The sequence below is a fragment of the Aspergillus lentulus genome, assembly GCF_001445615.1.
Source record: "Aspergillus lentulus DNA, contig: Alt05, strain: IFM 54703, whole genome shotgun sequence".
In the NCBI taxonomy this organism is placed as follows: domain Eukaryota; kingdom Fungi; phylum Ascomycota; class Eurotiomycetes; order Eurotiales; family Aspergillaceae; genus Aspergillus; species Aspergillus lentulus.
The window spans coordinates 1372232-1389290 of NW_028322121.1; the positions used below are offsets into that span (position 1 = coordinate 1372232).

At 50.4% G+C, this 17059-nt stretch overlaps 5 protein-coding genes across 5 annotated transcripts; 2 read left to right on the top strand and 3 right to left on the bottom strand.

Annotated features, from left to right (window-relative positions):
* Nucleotides 1-479: 479 nt before the first annotated feature.
* On the bottom strand, nucleotides 480-2814 carry ALT_3105 (citrin; the record flags this gene model as incomplete). The annotated part of the gene is made up of 4 exons (XM_033557681.1): nucleotides 480-1030; nucleotides 1097-1259; nucleotides 1320-2522; nucleotides 2638-2814. The coding sequence occupies 4 exons, from the start codon at nucleotides 2812-2814 to the stop codon at nucleotides 480-482; spliced, it is 2094 nt and encodes a 697-aa protein (XP_033413572.1).
* Nucleotides 2815-4834: 2020 nt separating this feature from the next.
* On the bottom strand, nucleotides 4835-5918 carry ALT_3106 (phosphatase PAP2 family protein; the record flags this gene model as incomplete). The annotated part of the gene is made up of 3 exons (XM_033557682.2): nucleotides 4835-5539; nucleotides 5601-5818; nucleotides 5885-5918. The coding sequence occupies 3 exons, from the start codon at nucleotides 5916-5918 to the stop codon at nucleotides 4835-4837; spliced, it is 957 nt and encodes a 318-aa protein (XP_033413573.2).
* A 3472-nt stretch (nucleotides 5919-9390) lies between these two features.
* ALT_3107 (N(6)-L-threonylcarbamoyladenine synthase family protein) lies at nucleotides 9391-11798 on the top strand (the record flags this gene model as incomplete). Its single annotated transcript, XM_033557683.2, has 4 exons — nucleotides 9391-9738; nucleotides 9794-9978; nucleotides 10222-10388; nucleotides 10450-11798. 4 exons carry the CDS (start codon nucleotides 9391-9393, stop codon nucleotides 11796-11798), a joined length of 2049 nt encoding a protein of 682 aa, XP_033413574.2.
* Nucleotides 11799-12210: 412 nt separating this feature from the next.
* On the bottom strand, nucleotides 12211-12724 carry ALT_3108 (uncharacterized protein; the record flags this gene model as incomplete). Its single annotated transcript, XM_089599494.1, has 3 exons — nucleotides 12211-12302; nucleotides 12358-12459; nucleotides 12580-12724. 3 exons carry the CDS (start codon nucleotides 12722-12724, stop codon nucleotides 12211-12213), a joined length of 339 nt encoding a protein of 112 aa, XP_089456237.1.
* Nucleotides 12725-13311: 587 nt separating this feature from the next.
* On the top strand, nucleotides 13312-16985 carry ALT_3109 (putative PHD finger domain protein; the record flags this gene model as incomplete). Its single annotated transcript, XM_033557686.2, has 2 exons — nucleotides 13312-15827; nucleotides 15887-16985. The coding sequence occupies 2 exons, from the start codon at nucleotides 13312-13314 to the stop codon at nucleotides 16983-16985; spliced, it is 3615 nt and encodes a 1204-aa protein (XP_033413577.2).
* Between the last annotated feature and the right edge of the window lie 74 nt (nucleotides 16986-17059).

Below are 17059 nucleotides of genomic sequence, written 5' to 3' on the forward strand. Positions count from 1 at the left end.
TATCATCGATCTGGGGAACTCAACAGGCAACCATCGACAATCTTGTAGGCGTAGGCAACAGGAGGAATTATGACTCATGATAGCACCCTCAAATTTCCGAGAATAAGGTGTAGTTCTCTGTGATAGCCTATCCGGCTATGGTCTTATTCGGGTCAATTTTCTGATTATATCTCGCGTGAGCGAGGCCTTTCTAGATAACAAAGTAGGCAAAATCTCGTGCTTGACATTGAATATAGTTGCATGCTAGGAATGATATGACCTTCTTTCCAGTCTATCTGCTTTTGGTACATGTGCAATGTAATCTGGTTCCTGTATGAACAAAAGAGAAGAAAAATTATGCGTGATCTTCGCCCGGCCAAACCAAACCCACGTGAATCAAGAAAGACGGTTGTGAAAATACAGAAACATAATATATTTTCAAGTCAACGCAGGAGACAAAAGAAAGCCAAATGATCGCTATGAAAACAGGACAATGCAAATCATTGCTTCGACGGCTGGAGGAATTTGGGCCATTTATCGGCCTGAGGGATATAGACGCGACCAATGTTCTCGTCGAGGTCGAGGAGGAGCTTCAGAGCGTTCCTTGACCTCAGATAAGGGAGAGGAGCTTTGGCACTCTGTAACCCAACGCCGGGTTCAACTTGTCCCGAGGGAGACACATCAGCGTGAGTTCCGGGCATGGGAAGCCATTTCTGCAGCAGTTCATAGGCAGCCAGGGTGAAACCGAACTGCGGTGACGAACGAACGATACGAGCAGGACCACCCTTGAAGAAGGCTCTGAAACCTTCGTCCCTCCAGATGGTGGCCGCACAATGCCGCAAGCCATTGTAACGAACGTCTCCTTTGCGAGCTTCAACCTGCAGACGGGTCTTGATCACATCGCAGGGTGTGGTAAGATAAGCCGCTGGCATACCGGCAATGGCACCGGCAGTGAGCAGCTGCACAATGCCGAGTCTGTGTGTTTGAGTCTCGCCGAAAACGTCGCTCTTCAGATGGGCATATGTGGGGAAGTAGATGGCAGAGAAAGGAACTAGAGTCCGAAACTGTCAGAAAGCATATTCACAAAAGTAGAAGGAGCGCATTGGTTCATTCTTACCATCACGGAGCAAGCAAGCGCTGGCACCCTTGTACAAGCCCACCAGACCCAGATTCTTCACAATCCACATAGCGGAGCGCCGGGGAGCTCCCTCAACAGTCTTGGCAATCTCACCCTGAACCTGCAGGCGGATCTTGACAATCTCAAGGGGATTTGTGAAGATCTAATAAAAAGGCGAGTTAGAGCAGGATTCCAGAGTGGGCGAGATCTCAACAGAACTTACAACTTGGCAACCACCAGCAGTACCACCAGCGAGAATCTCATAGGGGTACCAGATCTTGCCGTTTTCCTTGTTGGTGAAGTGGCCACGGACGAGATCGTTCACGGTCAGCTTGATGGCCTTTTCCGGAGCAACACCGATCAGCTGAGGCAGAACCCCGGAATACAAGCCGAGGAAGCCCTCATTGCGAATGACTTTTCTGAAACAATCAAGTGAGTTGTTGTACAGTCTTTCGCCAACACGCGTCGAACGTTGGTTCTGCATGCGTGTCTTGACGAGATCGATGGGGTAAACCATAAAGGCACCGAAAGCACCTGCAAGACTGCCAAGCGCGAAATGGTGGACCGATTCCAAAACGCTGTGCAACACCGACCGAGTCTTTTCAGCGGCGACTTGAGCGGTAGTTGTTGCGGTGGAGACAGCCTGTCCAGCCAGGGCCAAAGGCATACGCCAGGAGGCATCAATGACCTTGGCGAAATCCTTCTGGGATAACCGGCCAGAAGGCGCATCGAGGCCGGCGAAATGGAATAGGATATCTGCCTCCATTGGTGTGAAAAGGGAGAATCGGGTAATGCGAGCAGCTTCGTTGAGGAAGTCGGCGCGCGTGATCTTGCCATCTTCGCTCTTCTGGGTGGCTTCGCGGACAATAACGTCGATCATATCCATTTCGCGCATGATATTCTGGAAAGCACGAACGGTAGCGTAGGAGATCTTGGTGCCCGCGGAGATGTTGCACAGACTGGGAAGGTTCTCCAGGACGTAATCCGACAGTTTGTGTTTCGAGGTCTCGAGGATGATCCGCTGGAAATCTTCAGGCTCGATGTAACCGTCACCATCCTTGTCGAAGATGTGGAAAGCTTGCCGAATGCGCTCGCCCTGCAATCCTCGGAGCATCTGAGCGAACTGGGGGTATGTCATGTCATGCCGGGCCTTGCTTCGTCCGGAGTACAAGGAAGCCCATTCCGAATTCCAATCGAAAGGTATACTATCCCTGCTCTTGTTCATATTGTATATGTCCTTGAATGTCTCCCACTTGACCGTGCCCGTTCCATCCAGATCGAAGAGTCGGAAAGCAATCTCATATTCGGCGTCGGGTTTCGTCAGGAGGTTCTCGAAGGTCGCCCAGTCACTGAGAGTGACTTTACCGGCTCTTCGCTTGTCGGCGACTCGGAAGAGCAGTCCATAGTGTTCGCGCTTGATTTTGTGCTGTCAATTGCAAAAAGCAAGCTTGTTAGTCATATTCACCCGCGGAGGACCAGCGCGATGACACATGGCATAACAGGCAAAGAATCAGAGGGAAGAACAGGCCGCAAAAACTCACATAATCCTCATGCTTTGGCGCAATAGCATTGATAAAGTCATCCTCCGTCATATAAAACTCGCCAGTGCTTTCATCTTTCCGTGCATGGTGGAAGAAATGATGCTTCACCTGTTGCGACAGCCGGGGCTCGTCTGAGCTGCCGAGCAACGACTCCTTCACAGCTTCTTTGACGGTCATTGTTTCATGCGAATATCACACACAGATCACTAAGCCAATGCAACCAATTCGCCTCGACGATCCAAAATCCAAGAAGAAGCGAAAGAGAAGGGAGGTCTGAGAGACTTCAATGTGGGTAAGGACGGGGTTATGAAGGGGTTGGGACCAGACAATCTGTGTGGAGAAACAGAATCACTAGGACAAAGAGGGAGAACAGAAGGGCAAAAAAAATGGGGAGCAAGGTGACAACAGATTGATCTGCCACTTATGCAGTTGAAATAATAAATTATACAATGCAGATCTGAAGTGGTTCTAAATCCTTCTATCTTGTCTACGAAGAGATCCTTTTTTCTATCTTTGACTTTCTCTCATAAGCCGGCTAAAAAAAGTTTTCCTTCAGAGGACCTGTGCCTCTCAGGCTCTTAAGAATGAGGCGCGAATAGGAAAAAGCAAAAGAAAAAAACAGAAAAAGGAACAAGCGCTTCACCGCCTCTGGAATGGGTAAATTACCCGGTGAGTGGTCGGACTTGGGACCGAACACTTTATTGCCTCAGGCCATGAGGCCAGTCGCTTCTCCGCAGTCTCATCATTAACCAACTCCCGTCTGCTTGGAATGTCTACAGTGTTCTTCGATGTTCTACCGCATGTCACACAGATCTATATCGGACCTTTTATAGCGGCAGGACATGTCTTCATCCTACGCAGCCATTCGCATGCCACGAGCCAGGGGCAGAAGTACTCCTGATGGCGAGCCACGGTAAACTCCGGAACGCACGATATCCACTGATTCGATAACCAGATCGGAGGCAGGTGACCCTAGAGAAAAACCCGCCAAAAGATCTCGCGACCGAGGATAGCTGTAACCGAGATGACTATTTACGCCTGTATAAATGATCTCTGGAATATGGAATTTGCAAAGAATGATATCTCGTAGACTGAAGACTATTCCAAGAATCAGGCACTCAGATTATCCCTTGTTTCTACCTGGTTTCTGGAAGAAAAGCACGGGATCGGAGGTCTTCACATGACACACTGACTTGTCTGACTGGCGCATTTATATTCCTGCCCACACATTCGGCCCGATGTGGGAGTCGAGTCTTGGTCTCGTCTGAGTCGTCTCCGTCTTCGGTGCGGAGTAAATTAGTGCAGCGGGTCCAGAATTGGAGAATTTCCAAATCCAGCTCATAACTCTCTCTCACTGTACGGAGAAGAGTGGAATACGTCGTGTGATTGCTAGAAGTATCCCGTAAGGGCTGCGGAGTACGAAGCACAAGCAAATGCATTGTACATTCCATATATCGATGATTTTTTAAACGAAAAAGGATTTCTCAACTTATCCAACCCCGCTAGTTGGTCACTAGGCAAGGGTGTAGGACTATGCCCACGCGGGATTTCCCCAAGAGAGCTCACCGGCCACCATGGCAGGGAGGGCTCGGTCGATTCGGTGCAGTTCTTCAGCATGGGTTCTTATGTTCTTTGGATCTGATTAATTGATATAGTAGTCCGGGTGCCGAAAAAGTGCGATGGATTAGATGTGTTATCTACGCTGTGGCATCCATCTCCCAGTTTCGAGAAGCAGTACTCGGTACTCCGTAGTTGAGGTCTGCTAGGATTAATGATGTGCAGTACATAAAGACAGGGTGATTCACTAGTTGAATTAGCTTATCGATAACGTCACTATCAACACCTTATTCAACTTGGAGTTCATATTCTGTAGATTCTGCACGTCGTTGTACACAAGCATCTTTTGATCTCGACTTTTCGCTGCTAAGTGACTACTGATGTGTTGTAACACTGTGTGGCTGGTGATACTTGAAGTGTCCGATGTCATTGTCGGTGTTGTCAGCCGGTTCCTAGAGTATGTATGTACAACATATATTCTACCTTCGTGGATCTCGAAATTGAAGGTTAGACCATGGACTTCATTGACGCTTTAGTCTGAAAATAATTTCAGAACGCGGCGCATGGCCTCTTGACTGAGCTCTAATAATGTTGCCTAAAACATAAAGAAAGAATATAATCGACTGCCTCCGAATCACTCTTACTCCGGCTTCTCAATGCGAAGCAACTTGAACAGTATCCGCTCCACCGGCAACAAAACCAACATGGCATGATTGAATCTATACGCCGTCAATGTCACGCAAACACCGACGAGGGCATCCAAAACAAAGTGGTTTGCCGTTGCGACAATCGTCACGCCCATCATAACGGGCCAGAGCGGCGCAACAAGGCGAATGAACCAGTGTGGGCTGTATCGCAACAAGCTCAGAGCAATGAAAACAGCGTTACCAAAATGCAGCGAAGGCATTGCCGCAATTGTGAGCTGGAACTTGTTTTGTGTCCAAGCGGAGCCGGCACTGTTGTCATGCAGCATATCGACGAAGCCGTACTCCTCCGGCAGTAGTCGTGGCGGACTACATCGCCAAAGAGTGAGGATTGTAAATGCTATCACATTTTCGAGAGCCAGAGTGCGGCGGACTCCTTGGTATTTTTCCCTTTGGAAAAAGGTATAGCCATAGACGAGGAAGATGACGCCCAATACAATGTGCGAGTAATATACTCTAGCGAGAACAGCCTTTAGCCAAGGCGCGCGAGTGAGGACGAACCGTTGCACCCGTAGCTCGACATCTATATGGAGGAAATGTTCTAGACTGAGGATTTGATGCGCATGGCGCCTAGCCGTCTCAAAAACGGCTTCGTTGCCGCTGATCGCTCGGGCAGAGATCGCGCGCAGTCCTTGGTAGATCTGAGCCACTGTCAGATAATCGCGTCACAGATCAAGGAGGAGAAAACGAATGACGGCGTACCCAATATGTAAGTAGCCAATACCATATCTCTATAAGAAACGGGAAACGGGCAAGAATTCGAGTTTGGATGTTGGGGCGCCCCTTGGACGACCTCCTTGGTTTTAGATCCTCACAGTCTTCGTCCTCAAGCAATGGTGTCTCAACGCAAGGTGTCTCCGAGAACTTGAGTTCTTTGCGACGGTTGATGAGGGTACCAGCTGTAAATGTAGCCACAATCGCTGTAGTCACAAATAGTCAGTCAATTGTGTCTGTTGTGATTGTCGATGTTGTAGTGGTCGACTTACTGGCGGGCTCAAGAATAATTCCCAATGCGCCCATGATGATATTGTCGACTGCGATCCACGCTGGCTCGTTCAAGGATCATTAAGAGTGATCAGTGCTAATAAATATTTAAGTTGTAGATCCGTCGGCTCAGCGCGGATCAGGCAGTCTTGCACACGACAGTTCTGTGCTACCAATTGGCTATGGCTGACGTCACCTCCAGACTTGCTGCAAACAACAAGGGAGAGAAATGCAAAAAACCAAGGATAAGGGTGGATGGCTGGACAGCCCTCGGTAAAAAGTTGTTCTGAACAATAGAGATAGGTATACAGGGCATAAATCAATGTGGCGGCAAGTCTGAACTCAAGTGGCCGGGTACTCAGCTGCTGTTGATATAGATATCTTCCACCATCTGCATTAAACAAGTACCTACGAGAGGTACAATGACGCACCTTCAACTTTGTGGGGTACCGTGACAATGTTTACTAATTTCCCCAAGGGATAACTTGTACGTCTCAAGCCCGACAACCTCTTAGCATCGTCGTCGCATATCTACACTTTAGCTATCTTGGTCGGCATGCTCAGCATATCTAACCCATTTAGATGGCAGATTTGGCCCACTATATGGCTCTTAATATCATACCACTCTAGGAGTGTGAGTTCACTCCTACCTCTGCGCAGCCGGCCAGTCGCAGCAGCACGTGTTGATGTGAGGCATATCCTGAATCTAACTCGTCGGCGGAGTTTCTACTGAAGATAACGCAGGAAGTATTGTCCCTAGATCTCGAGGAAAATGATTATCACTATCGAATAAGGAGAAGTTCAAGGGTCGTATATGTTTCTATCCTTGATGGGGACATCATTCCTCGTGGTTGCAGGACAGATGGCGATCGAGTTATCCCAAAGCTGCGAAAGATTCCCAAGTGGAAGGAGGAATGGAAAACACTCACTGTTCGGAGAGGCTTCCAGGGTATTGAGAGCACCCCAGACGAATTCATGCCACATGGGCTACACCTCGAACAACTTAGTATTCCTGGTGCCATCTTTCTCAATTTCTTAGACCTGAGAAAGGTCTCTCGGATCAGCGATCGCATCTCCCGAGTAAAGTATGACGGTGAAACGTGGATACTGAAGGTCGCACGATTCAGACACGAAATTCCGGCCCTGCAACAAGAGGTTTCGATATATTCTACTTTAACATCAAGTGCTTTTCCTCTCGCTCCGAAATTTGTTGGCTTCGTCTATGAGGAAACAAAAGCACGAACAGTTGGCTTTCTAATGGAGGAAATTGTGGGGAAAATCCCAGACATACATAATCTCAAACATTGCGAGAAAACTGTTCGTCTGCTGCATACATGTGGAATTGTTCATGGGGACCTCAATAAGTACAATTTTCTAATGACGGAACACGGTGCAAAAATTTTTGATTTTGAGGCTTCTGCTGCTCGGGGAGAAGTGGACCCATCAGCAGCTGAGGAGGAATTAAAATCTCTTCCAGGCAAGCTGACAGATGAATCGGGCATTGGCAAACGTTAAGCCACTGGCCTGAGTACTTATTGAGGCGCCATTATGGGTAACAGACACCCCATTTGTCTGCTTCCCTAGCTTCCCAGGCGCTCTGCAGACACGTCCTCCATCTAGTATTGATATAGCAACCTTGCACACAGTACTTGTGTGCAAGCAATTGGCTATAGCCACACATAACCTCCAGACCCGCTGCATAAAGGAAGAGATACATGCATACAAGGTAAAGCTGGAGCTCATACAGAAATGCAGCACTAGGCAAGATATCGTTCTTCGCAAAATGCAAATGAACGAGGACTATATCAAAGTGATGGCAAGCTTGAGCGCAAGTCTTTGCTGCTATTGATAATGGATGCCTTCCTCTATCTGCATTCAGCACTACCTCTAATGCACCTTGACCTTGTGTGATTAAGTGGCAACCATCAATGTGCTACACATTCCTCACTTACCTGCAAAGACACTCATCTCATGTGCTTTCCAACGACTGCCTTTTCTGCTCAGTAAGCAGGAGCGGTCAAACCAAAAGATGGATGGTAGCGAAAAGTCGACCAGTGGGCGAAGTATGAAAATTGATTCGTCAGTTGGTCATTCTTCCCTTTTTAAGATTTCGATGGCTGTCTCTCTTACTTTGGTCAAATAAGAGCCATTGACTCCTACCAACCACTTTCCTGTCTCTTCGTGTCTTTTTTCTTGCGCACGCAGGATACTGCCAAATCTACGATGCGTTCAGATTAGACATTATCTGTACGGTTTGTTCCGTTAAGGGTATTTGGGATGGCTCTGACGAAACTCAAGACCAACCCAGTCGTACATGCCTGAGATTTCAAACCTACCGAGACGTCGGCCACCAAGATGGTCACCAAAAGTCAGCGTTGAGCTCACAACTCTAGGTTCGCACTGCAGTGTGATTATACTGAAGGAGTGGGGGTGATGGGCACAGAGAGCAGTCTGTGAGTGAAGAGAGCATTATGGCTGCAGACAGATTGTGACTGTGGTGCAGGACCGTCCGGCCTCTGCAATCATTGGTAACTATAACATCAAACTTTCCAGTAGCCTGAGAGGTGTATCCCAGCCACGACCAATAGATTGGCCAGGTAGTGTGTCGAGCGTGACAAAGGTTAATCCAACCGAGTCAGTGATTGTCATGGCCGAGAGGGAACTCTGAGGGTGTCCTAGCTGCTTTTCTTCTGAGGGAGTAGCAGTTCGTACGGTCGAGGCCTGAAGGCAAGGATCATGGCTCATGGTCGGCCGAACAACATGATTGTCATTCATTGACTCGATTCCTGCAGAGATCTAAATTAATCACCACTAAAGCAATGGTCAAGCATTTGGCTATAATCTCGCTCTATACTTACCTCTGCCGAAGTGCTGAGCCGGGGTCGATGGGAAAGACAGCCAATTCGTCAGGTTGAAATCCTTCAGAGCATTTCCACCGTTGCTATCAATTCATGATTCGTTACTACAATGCGACTAATCACAACCCAAGTGTGATGGACTCTGTTGGTGTGCGTTGGCTGCAGGTGTCTGGCGCTTAGGACGATGATCTGGTGGTGATCATTGGCTGCCGGCAGTCAACATCCCGACCCCGTCGTCGCCTTTTTCGCTCTTCACTTTTCCCCTCTTTTCTCCTCCGTCCCAATCTCATGTCCCTCCTAGGCAGTGGGCGACTATATAGCCGCGCAGTACCCCTGGGTTGCTGCGAGTCTCTCTCTTCCTCAGACACTTTCCGTCTCAGTTTGTCGTTTTTGTCCTTTCTGTTCTATTTTCGTCCCACAAGGGGTTTGTTTGGCTGGTCCAAACATTATTTACTATATTTTGCCTTCTTATTTTGGATCTACACTTCGTCAATAATAGCCACTTTTACATACTTGCATCTTGCGAAGACTCTGTTGATCAAAGTCTTCACCTCAAGTTGCCCATCTCTCTCTCTCAGAGCGCTCAACCATACTCCGTCAAGACTCAACAATCACCGTCTGTTAATCTTTCACTACACACTACCGTCAATATGAGACCCAAGCTGTCTGTTGTCACTTCGACCGCGCAGAGCCTTACTCGTCCTTCATTATCGCTCAAGTCTCCTGGCCCATTCCCCCGCACGCCAAACTCGCCGGTTCCCCCAAGCCCGGGCGGAAAGCGTTTCTCGAGTATTCAAGCGCAATCGTACGGTTACACCAATTCGTGTAAATCAAAGAGCATTCTCAAGAAGCAACCAATGGCCAGTGCAACCAGCCACGCAGAGAAGCGAATCCAGTTCCAAGGTACGCCTACCGTACACTGCGTGACGCCAATCGAGAACCCCGAGGAATATTACGGCACCTACACGAAACTGTCAAAGGAAGAGCGACGCTGGATGGTGCGTGAATGAGAGGTCCAATCAAACGAAGTGGTACGGTGCAATCCAACACCAGATCAGCCAAAACCCAGACCGTAAGGTCGACAGTTGGGTTCGTGACGCCGTGCTTTCTGGCGTCTGCTGCCGGCTCCGACTTTGGGATCGTCGCAAAGAATCCAGATTTTGCATTGTCGGTGCGACGCATGGATTCGGTGATTGCTTTTTGGATGAGATCTCAGCGAAAGAGCAACCTGTGAAACAGTGTGTATATAGATACTATTATGGCTTATGACGTGATGATACGATCCAAATGCATTCTTTGACTGAAGTGTTAGTTGTGATCAGACTATGGTGAAGTCTAGATTGTAGGACGTAGACGGAGATACGCTGGCATTATTACTTTATGTCCCACAGTCCCCAAAGCATGTTACCAGCACCTAAGCTGATAGTAGCACAAAGTATCTAGTAGATATCGTCTCTGTTGCTGGGTTGATACCCGTTTAGGGCTGTATTCCAGGGCATGGATGGTCCGTGCGGGTTCCGGGGTATGTTTTTCGCAGCGCAACCTCATGCCATGCTAAACCGAAGGACCAATTTCACTACATACCCCAATGCTGATTTCGAGATCTGCATCTGCCCTCCTCCGTGGGAGAATATGCAGTCCTTCAAAAGTGATTCTGACAGCGCGAAATCGAGGACTTCTTACCCTCGCCATTGAAACGTCATGGTAAGTCTTCTTGCTATCGTGGGACTACACCACCAGTCTGGATCTCGCTCATGTTTGTCCTCCCTGTAGCGACGATACATCAGTTGCGATTGTCGAGAAAAAAGACCGATCCCGAGATGCCACCGCGAGAATCCATTTCCTCGAGAATGTGACGGCAGATACTAGGGAATATCGCGGCATTCACCCCATTTTAGCACTTGAATCACATCAGGAGAATCTGGCCAAACTCGTCGATAAGGCGCTCCGGCACCTACCCCCCGTGTCAGAAGATGGCGAAGATATATCAAATTGGATAAAACTGGCAGATGGCTCTCAACGGCGCAAGCCGGATTTCGTCTCGGCCACGCGCGGGCCTGGGATGCGCGCGAACCTCTTCACTGGACTCGATACAGGCAAAGGCCTGTCCGTCGCATGGCAGATCCCATTTGTCGGCGTCCATCATATGCAAGCTCATCTCCTCACTCCTCGACTTATTTCCGCCATGAGCCGGGCGCAATACGGCAGCGATGTCGCCTCTACCAACGCACCTCTAACCCCCGAGTTTCCCTTCCTGTCTATACTTGTCTCCGGTGGTCATTCAATGCTTGTCGAATCTACTTCTATCACGGACCATACTATAATGGCCTCGACTGCGGATATCGCCATCGGCGAATCTCTCGATAAAGCTGCGCGAGAAATCCTCCCAACCTCGGTCCTCAACGAAGCCAAAACTACAATGTACGGCAAACTGCTGGAACGGTTTGCCTTTCCCAACGGCAGCGCCGACTGGAGCAGCTACTGTGCTCCCAAGACCCGAGGCGAGGAGCTGATCAAGCAGCCGACCCCGTGGGGCTGGACCCTCACGTCCCCCTTTGCCAATACCCGGCAGCTGCAGTTCAGCTTCTCGTTTTTACCGAGCATGATCAACAAATTGATGGGAGCGAAGAAGACAGTCGGCGAGAACGTCTCGGATGAGGAGCGAGTTGCTCTAGCCCGTGAGGCGATGCGCGTCTGCTTCGAGCATCTTGGTTCGCGGACGATCATCGCTCTTGAAGAGCTGCAGCGGAAAGCGCGGAACAAGGGTGTCCCAGAGGTCAAAACTCTCGTTATTAGCGGTGGAGTCGCGGCTAATAGGTTTCTGATGGCTGTGCTGCGGTCGTTCCTTGATGTCCGCGGGTTCGGACATGTTGAGATTGTTGCGCCGCCGCCGTACTTGTGTACGGACAATGCGGCCATGATTGGGTGGGCTGGGATTGAGATGTTCGAGGCAGGCTTCAGCACGGATCTCGGTGGTAGGGCTCTTAGGAGGTGGGCTCTTGATCCGCGCGCTGAGGACGGTGGTCTTTTGGGCGCTAATGGGTGGATGATAAAATAAGGCCATGATACTGTATACTAGACTGTTCTCTCCTGTACCATACATTGCATTGTTTTCCGCACAGTGTATTTATAGACCAATATGCGGATCATGAAGATTCTCTCGATATCCTTGCCTTGAATGTACTTTTCTTAATATGTTCATGTCATAGCCATCTACCAGTACAACAGGAGAAGATGCCAAAGGAATAGCGGTACCACCCAATTCCTAACGCATACCCCAAGTTCGCGTACCACACTGACCAGGGCGCTCACTCTAGTAATAACCAGCAAACGCCAGCAGCAGTCAGCATATCCTTGTTTCTTCGTCCTGATCCGAGGCCCCTGAAGCCTTGCTTCAGACTCGGCTTGAGAACGGTACCAGCCCCGTATGTTTCTTCTTCGCCTAGAGCTAATACTGATCCCTTTTGGAATCAGCCTCCAGGAACAGTAGCTCCCTGGTGCAACGCGGTCACCTGCTTGCGAAGCTCGAGGAAGAAGTCTTTTCCGTTTGCCATCGTGTTGGCTGCCCATGTGTTAACAGCGTTGAACTCTGACAGATCCGTGGAAACATGACGTACGCTTTGCACCCCAGGGTCCGCTGGCACGGTTGTTGTTTGCATCTTTTCCACTTGGTCTGTAGAAGAAAGGCTTGGGCTCTGGTGCGGTGGTCAGCGACTCTTCTGCTCGTGGCGGATATGTAGGTTCCGGCTGGATGGGCGGGCACTACCTCCTGGGCCTGAACACCAGAGAGCGTTAGTATAGATCCCACAGAATGGAGAAGATGCCTAGAGAATGCCTACCTCTCCGTAGAGCTGCTTTCAACTCTGCGGAATTGAACCCGCGCACAGGAACATGCTCCTGAGACGGCCCGGTGGCGAGTTGCTCACGGGAATCCGACCAGGGAGCTGAGCTCTGTCCGCCGCGATTCCCGCTGTGTGCGCCCATGTTCCTCGAATTAGAGTGTCTTTGTCCCGACTGGCGGTTTTGATCGTACGGACGACCTCCGCGCCATCTAGAAGTACACCTGTCAGTAAAAAGATCTGGCTTGTTTAACACAGAATACAATTCGAAGTGAGAATGCATACCGTTCTTCACCGGGACCACTCATCCTGGAACAAGCTGATTGCTCCGTCGTAGACGTAAGTGAGAATGATGGATAAGCTCCGCGTTGCTTGGGAATATCTGATCCGGGGTGGAGTCTCCGCTCAGGGTGGCCCAGGGCGGTTAGCGCCAAGACATTGACAGTAGTGGATTGCGGACGTCCAGTTGCCGTCGCGTCGCCCCTCGCCGTTGCCCGTCATGGCCGTGGAGCCTTCTATTTACTGCTGTTGCTATTCATTCCATGCATACTCCAAGCCATGAGTTGCGCCCCTATGTTGTTTGATTTGGTTTCTCTGCAAAGCACGGCGTGGCCTGGAATCTTTTACGTTTGAAATTTGAGGCTCAGCGGCGAACTCAACGAACCGCCATTCAGGGACGCTTTATTAAGCTACCTCCGTCTAGTCTCTGCCTTTCCATGAACTTTCTTTAGGATGGCGCCGTATTCTGCATCAAAATATCGCTTGTCGGCTGGCAGGGCCTCGCGAAAGGGTCCGAAAGTTACCCTCAAGGGGCCAGACCCTGCAGCCAACGAAGGCCCCCCTCTCAAGAAACGAAGATACATACCCGGAGGACCTGGAGGTGGAGGAAGATATGTCGAAATAGACGTGGACGAACCCCCCAAGATCAAACGAACCCCCATCAGACGAACCTCATCGTCACGAAGTCGCCCTGCACCCGAACCTGCCCCCGAACCTGAACCTGAACCTGAATCCGAACCGGAGCCTGAGCCTGAACCTGAACCTGAACCCATAGCCGAACCTGAACCTGAACCTGAACCACAACCAGTCCTCCTCCCTCCACCGCCGCCGCCGCCTCTTGTTCCAACAACTCCCCCCTCGGCTCGCCTGAGGAGGGAGAAATCGCAGAGTCGTGGTCGGTATGGCTCGTCGACCGCCGCCGCTTTGGCCCTGCAGCAGGGAGACGGGTACAAGCCGCGCGAGGAGCGTGGTTGGGAGGAGTTCCACCCGGACCTGGATATCGATGCAAAAATTGCAGTTTTCAACGCGGAGGAAGTAGATCGTCCGGCTCCGTCGACACCCATTACGGAGATATTGCAGTTGAACGGTATCGATATTAATGGGAGCAAAGATCCGTTAGCGGAGCTTATCAAACTCCATACCAGTGGCGCGTCTCCTTCACCTATCAAGCGCAAACCAGGTCGTCCTCCCCGTCGTCCTGAGGCTATCCTGAATGCCCTCGGTATCACACCTCAGCCGAAAGCTATACCGCCACCGGGTCCAAACCCCCGTGAGAGGCTCACTCTCCCAAAACCTTCGTTCCGGTTGCGGGATCCATTTGTCTTCTATGACCAGCCAGGGGTTGGCCAGCAGAACTACGTGGACCGGACGATGGCGAGTGTGGGCTACCAAGAAAGCGATCTTTTCGTACGTCATGAGCGGCAGATGATTCGTATGACTGAGGGAGCGCAAGAAGACGACCTGGATATTATCAACCTGCCCACTAGCGATGGAGAAGTCAATGCCTCGGTTGGCAGAGTTGAATATGACATGGATGAGCAAGACGAAAAATGGCTGGAAGACTACAATGCGAAGCGAAGGGAAGAGCAGTTAGAGCCTATCAAACCGGCTGTCTTTGAGATTACCATGACAAAAATTGAGAAAGAGTGGCATACTCTGGAAAAGCGTATACCAAAGCCGAACCCGAAACCTCCACAGACACAACGCCCCCGGTCAAGCTCCGCAGCAGCCGTGAATGGAGAAACGACTGCTCCGGGTGAGGAACAAGACAGTAAATGCGCAATCTGTGACGATGGCGACTGCGAAAACTCCAATGCTATTGTCTTCTGCGATGGCTGTGATCTCGCGGTGCATCAAGAGTGTTACGGTGTTCCCTTTATTCCCGAGGGGCAATGGCTGTGTCGGAAGTGCCAGCTGATCGGACGGGGATCCGTCAACTGTATCTTCTGCCCGAACACGGAGGGTGCCTTCAAGCAGACTACGAGCTCTAAGTGGTCTCATCTACTCTGTGCCATATGGATCCCAGAGGTCTCCCTTGGCAATCCCTCCCTCATGGAGCCGGTGACTGATGTTGAGAAAGTTCCCCGAAGCCGTTGGAAGCTAACTTGTTACATCTGCAAGCAGCGAATGGGAGCTTCAATTCAGTGCAGCAACAAAAATTGCTTTGTTGCCTTCCATCCTACCTGTGCACGGCGGGCTCAGCTTTACCTCAAGATGAAATCCGGCCATGGAGCTCCTGCCATCATGGACTCTCATCTTCTCAAAGCGTTTTGTGATAAGCATGTCCCTGACGATTGGCGCTTGGAGCATGGCACCGACGCTGCTACGGCGGATGCAATAGAATATTACCGCAACACAATGCAAGGCAGGCAATGGGGTGATAGTCAAGCGGCTGCTCTGTCGCTGGAGCCTTCCCATCCTTTGGGAGCCGACCCCGGCGAGCTCGATGGACAAAGGACACATACCCCGCGCATCACGCTTACTGTTGGTGGTAACAAAAGGAAGCGCATTGGTCCACCAAAGACGATATGGAAGCTCCCATCAGGTGCCCCCGTTATTCCTCAGGTCGTCCTTAATTCTGTAGTAGCGTCTCTTCAACGCTTTGGTGTTCGGCAGAGGAAACAGTATGCCGAAGATGCCTGCAAGTACTGGACACTCAAACGCGAGGCCAGACGAGGAGCAGCTCTTTTGAAACGATTGCAGTTGTCACTAGAAACCTTCTCGTCAATGGAGATGACACGAAGAGATTATGTCGCCATGGGAGTCAGTGGCGGCAAGCGGCTCCAGAGACGCATCGAATTCGGTGAAAGATTGTCTTACGACCTGGATCGGCTCAGGATGCTGTGCGATGAAGTAAAGAAACGCGAGCGGGAAAAGTTGAAGGATGCGGAACTTTTGAAATCCATTGTGGATACCGTATACTTTCCTATTTTCCCTCTGCTCTGGCCTATCTATGACAAAGCTCAAGGGTAAGTATTCTCTTTCTGGTCATCGAAGGGTTAAATTTTCCTCGCTAATGGCATCTTAGGCTTGACGGAAAAGGTGTTTTCAAACAAGGTCTGCTTTCTCTACGCACGAAACTTCAGCAGCGGTACTACACATCAGTTGCAGCCTTCTCGGCCGACCTAGCTTCCATATTCACGTCGGAAATAGGGGTTCAACCTGCCGGGGACACTGCTGAGTTACAAATGCAGATCAGCGGGCGCGCTCCTGAGCTCCCTCTTGAACAGCGTGAGAAGAGGAAATTGGCTAAGCGCATCATCAAAGCCATCCAGCCCGCTCTCGAGGATGCGATCAAGAAAGAAAGCGAGCTCAACCGCAAGCCCTTCGAGAAGGAACTAAAAGAGCTGGATCTCATGTTTGAGAACAGTGTCCTCTCCCGAAGAGGATCGGTGGAAGAAGAATCTGCAGAGTTGGCTGAAGGCGAGACGCATATCGATAATCAGGTTTCTAGTGAAGTCCCGGATGGTATGCAACAGAAGGTCGGCGATAAAGCAGAAATCTCTGCCAAAGTCGAGCCTCAAGAGGAATCATCCTCCTCAGCCCTACCCGAGACGGCCGAGGATACTCCCATGCCTGACGCTGGGAATGAGCAGTCTATCCCAAATCCTCCAGTACAGGATACTCCCATGACTGATTTCGCTGAACTTACTGCTCCGGCGGCTTTGACGGAGGCGGAAAATCAGATTGCTCCTGCAGCATCGGCAACAATTCCCACCAGTGCTGAAGCACAGCAGGAAGCCGAGCCAAGCAAGGAGGAAGTCAATAGCCCGCCACTACTCGCACAGCCGGCTGAATCCCAGAAAGGGCTCCTCACACCTCCACCAAGCTTTCAGGGTGATCCGCAGCATCCCTTGTCACAGGGTGGTATTCTATGGTACATGCAACCATTCGATCCCGTCGGAACGACTATCCACGAAGAACGCTGGACCGGTCGCGATGTCATGCGGGGGATGAGTGAGGAGCTTAGTGAGTTGGACGAGGAGGAACTGAAAGACTTGGTAGACGATGAGATTGAGGGGGACTCGGCGCCCACCGATACAGCCGTTGCTACGTCAGACGCTCCAACCAGCGAGACGGCTGTGAAAGTCCATCGAACTCGGAGGCGATGGCGTGGATTCAAGTGATTCTTTGACGTACTTGCGAACATGGCTGTAGCAAACTTTCCTCCTCCTCCGCGATCCTGTTTTGAATCTTTTCC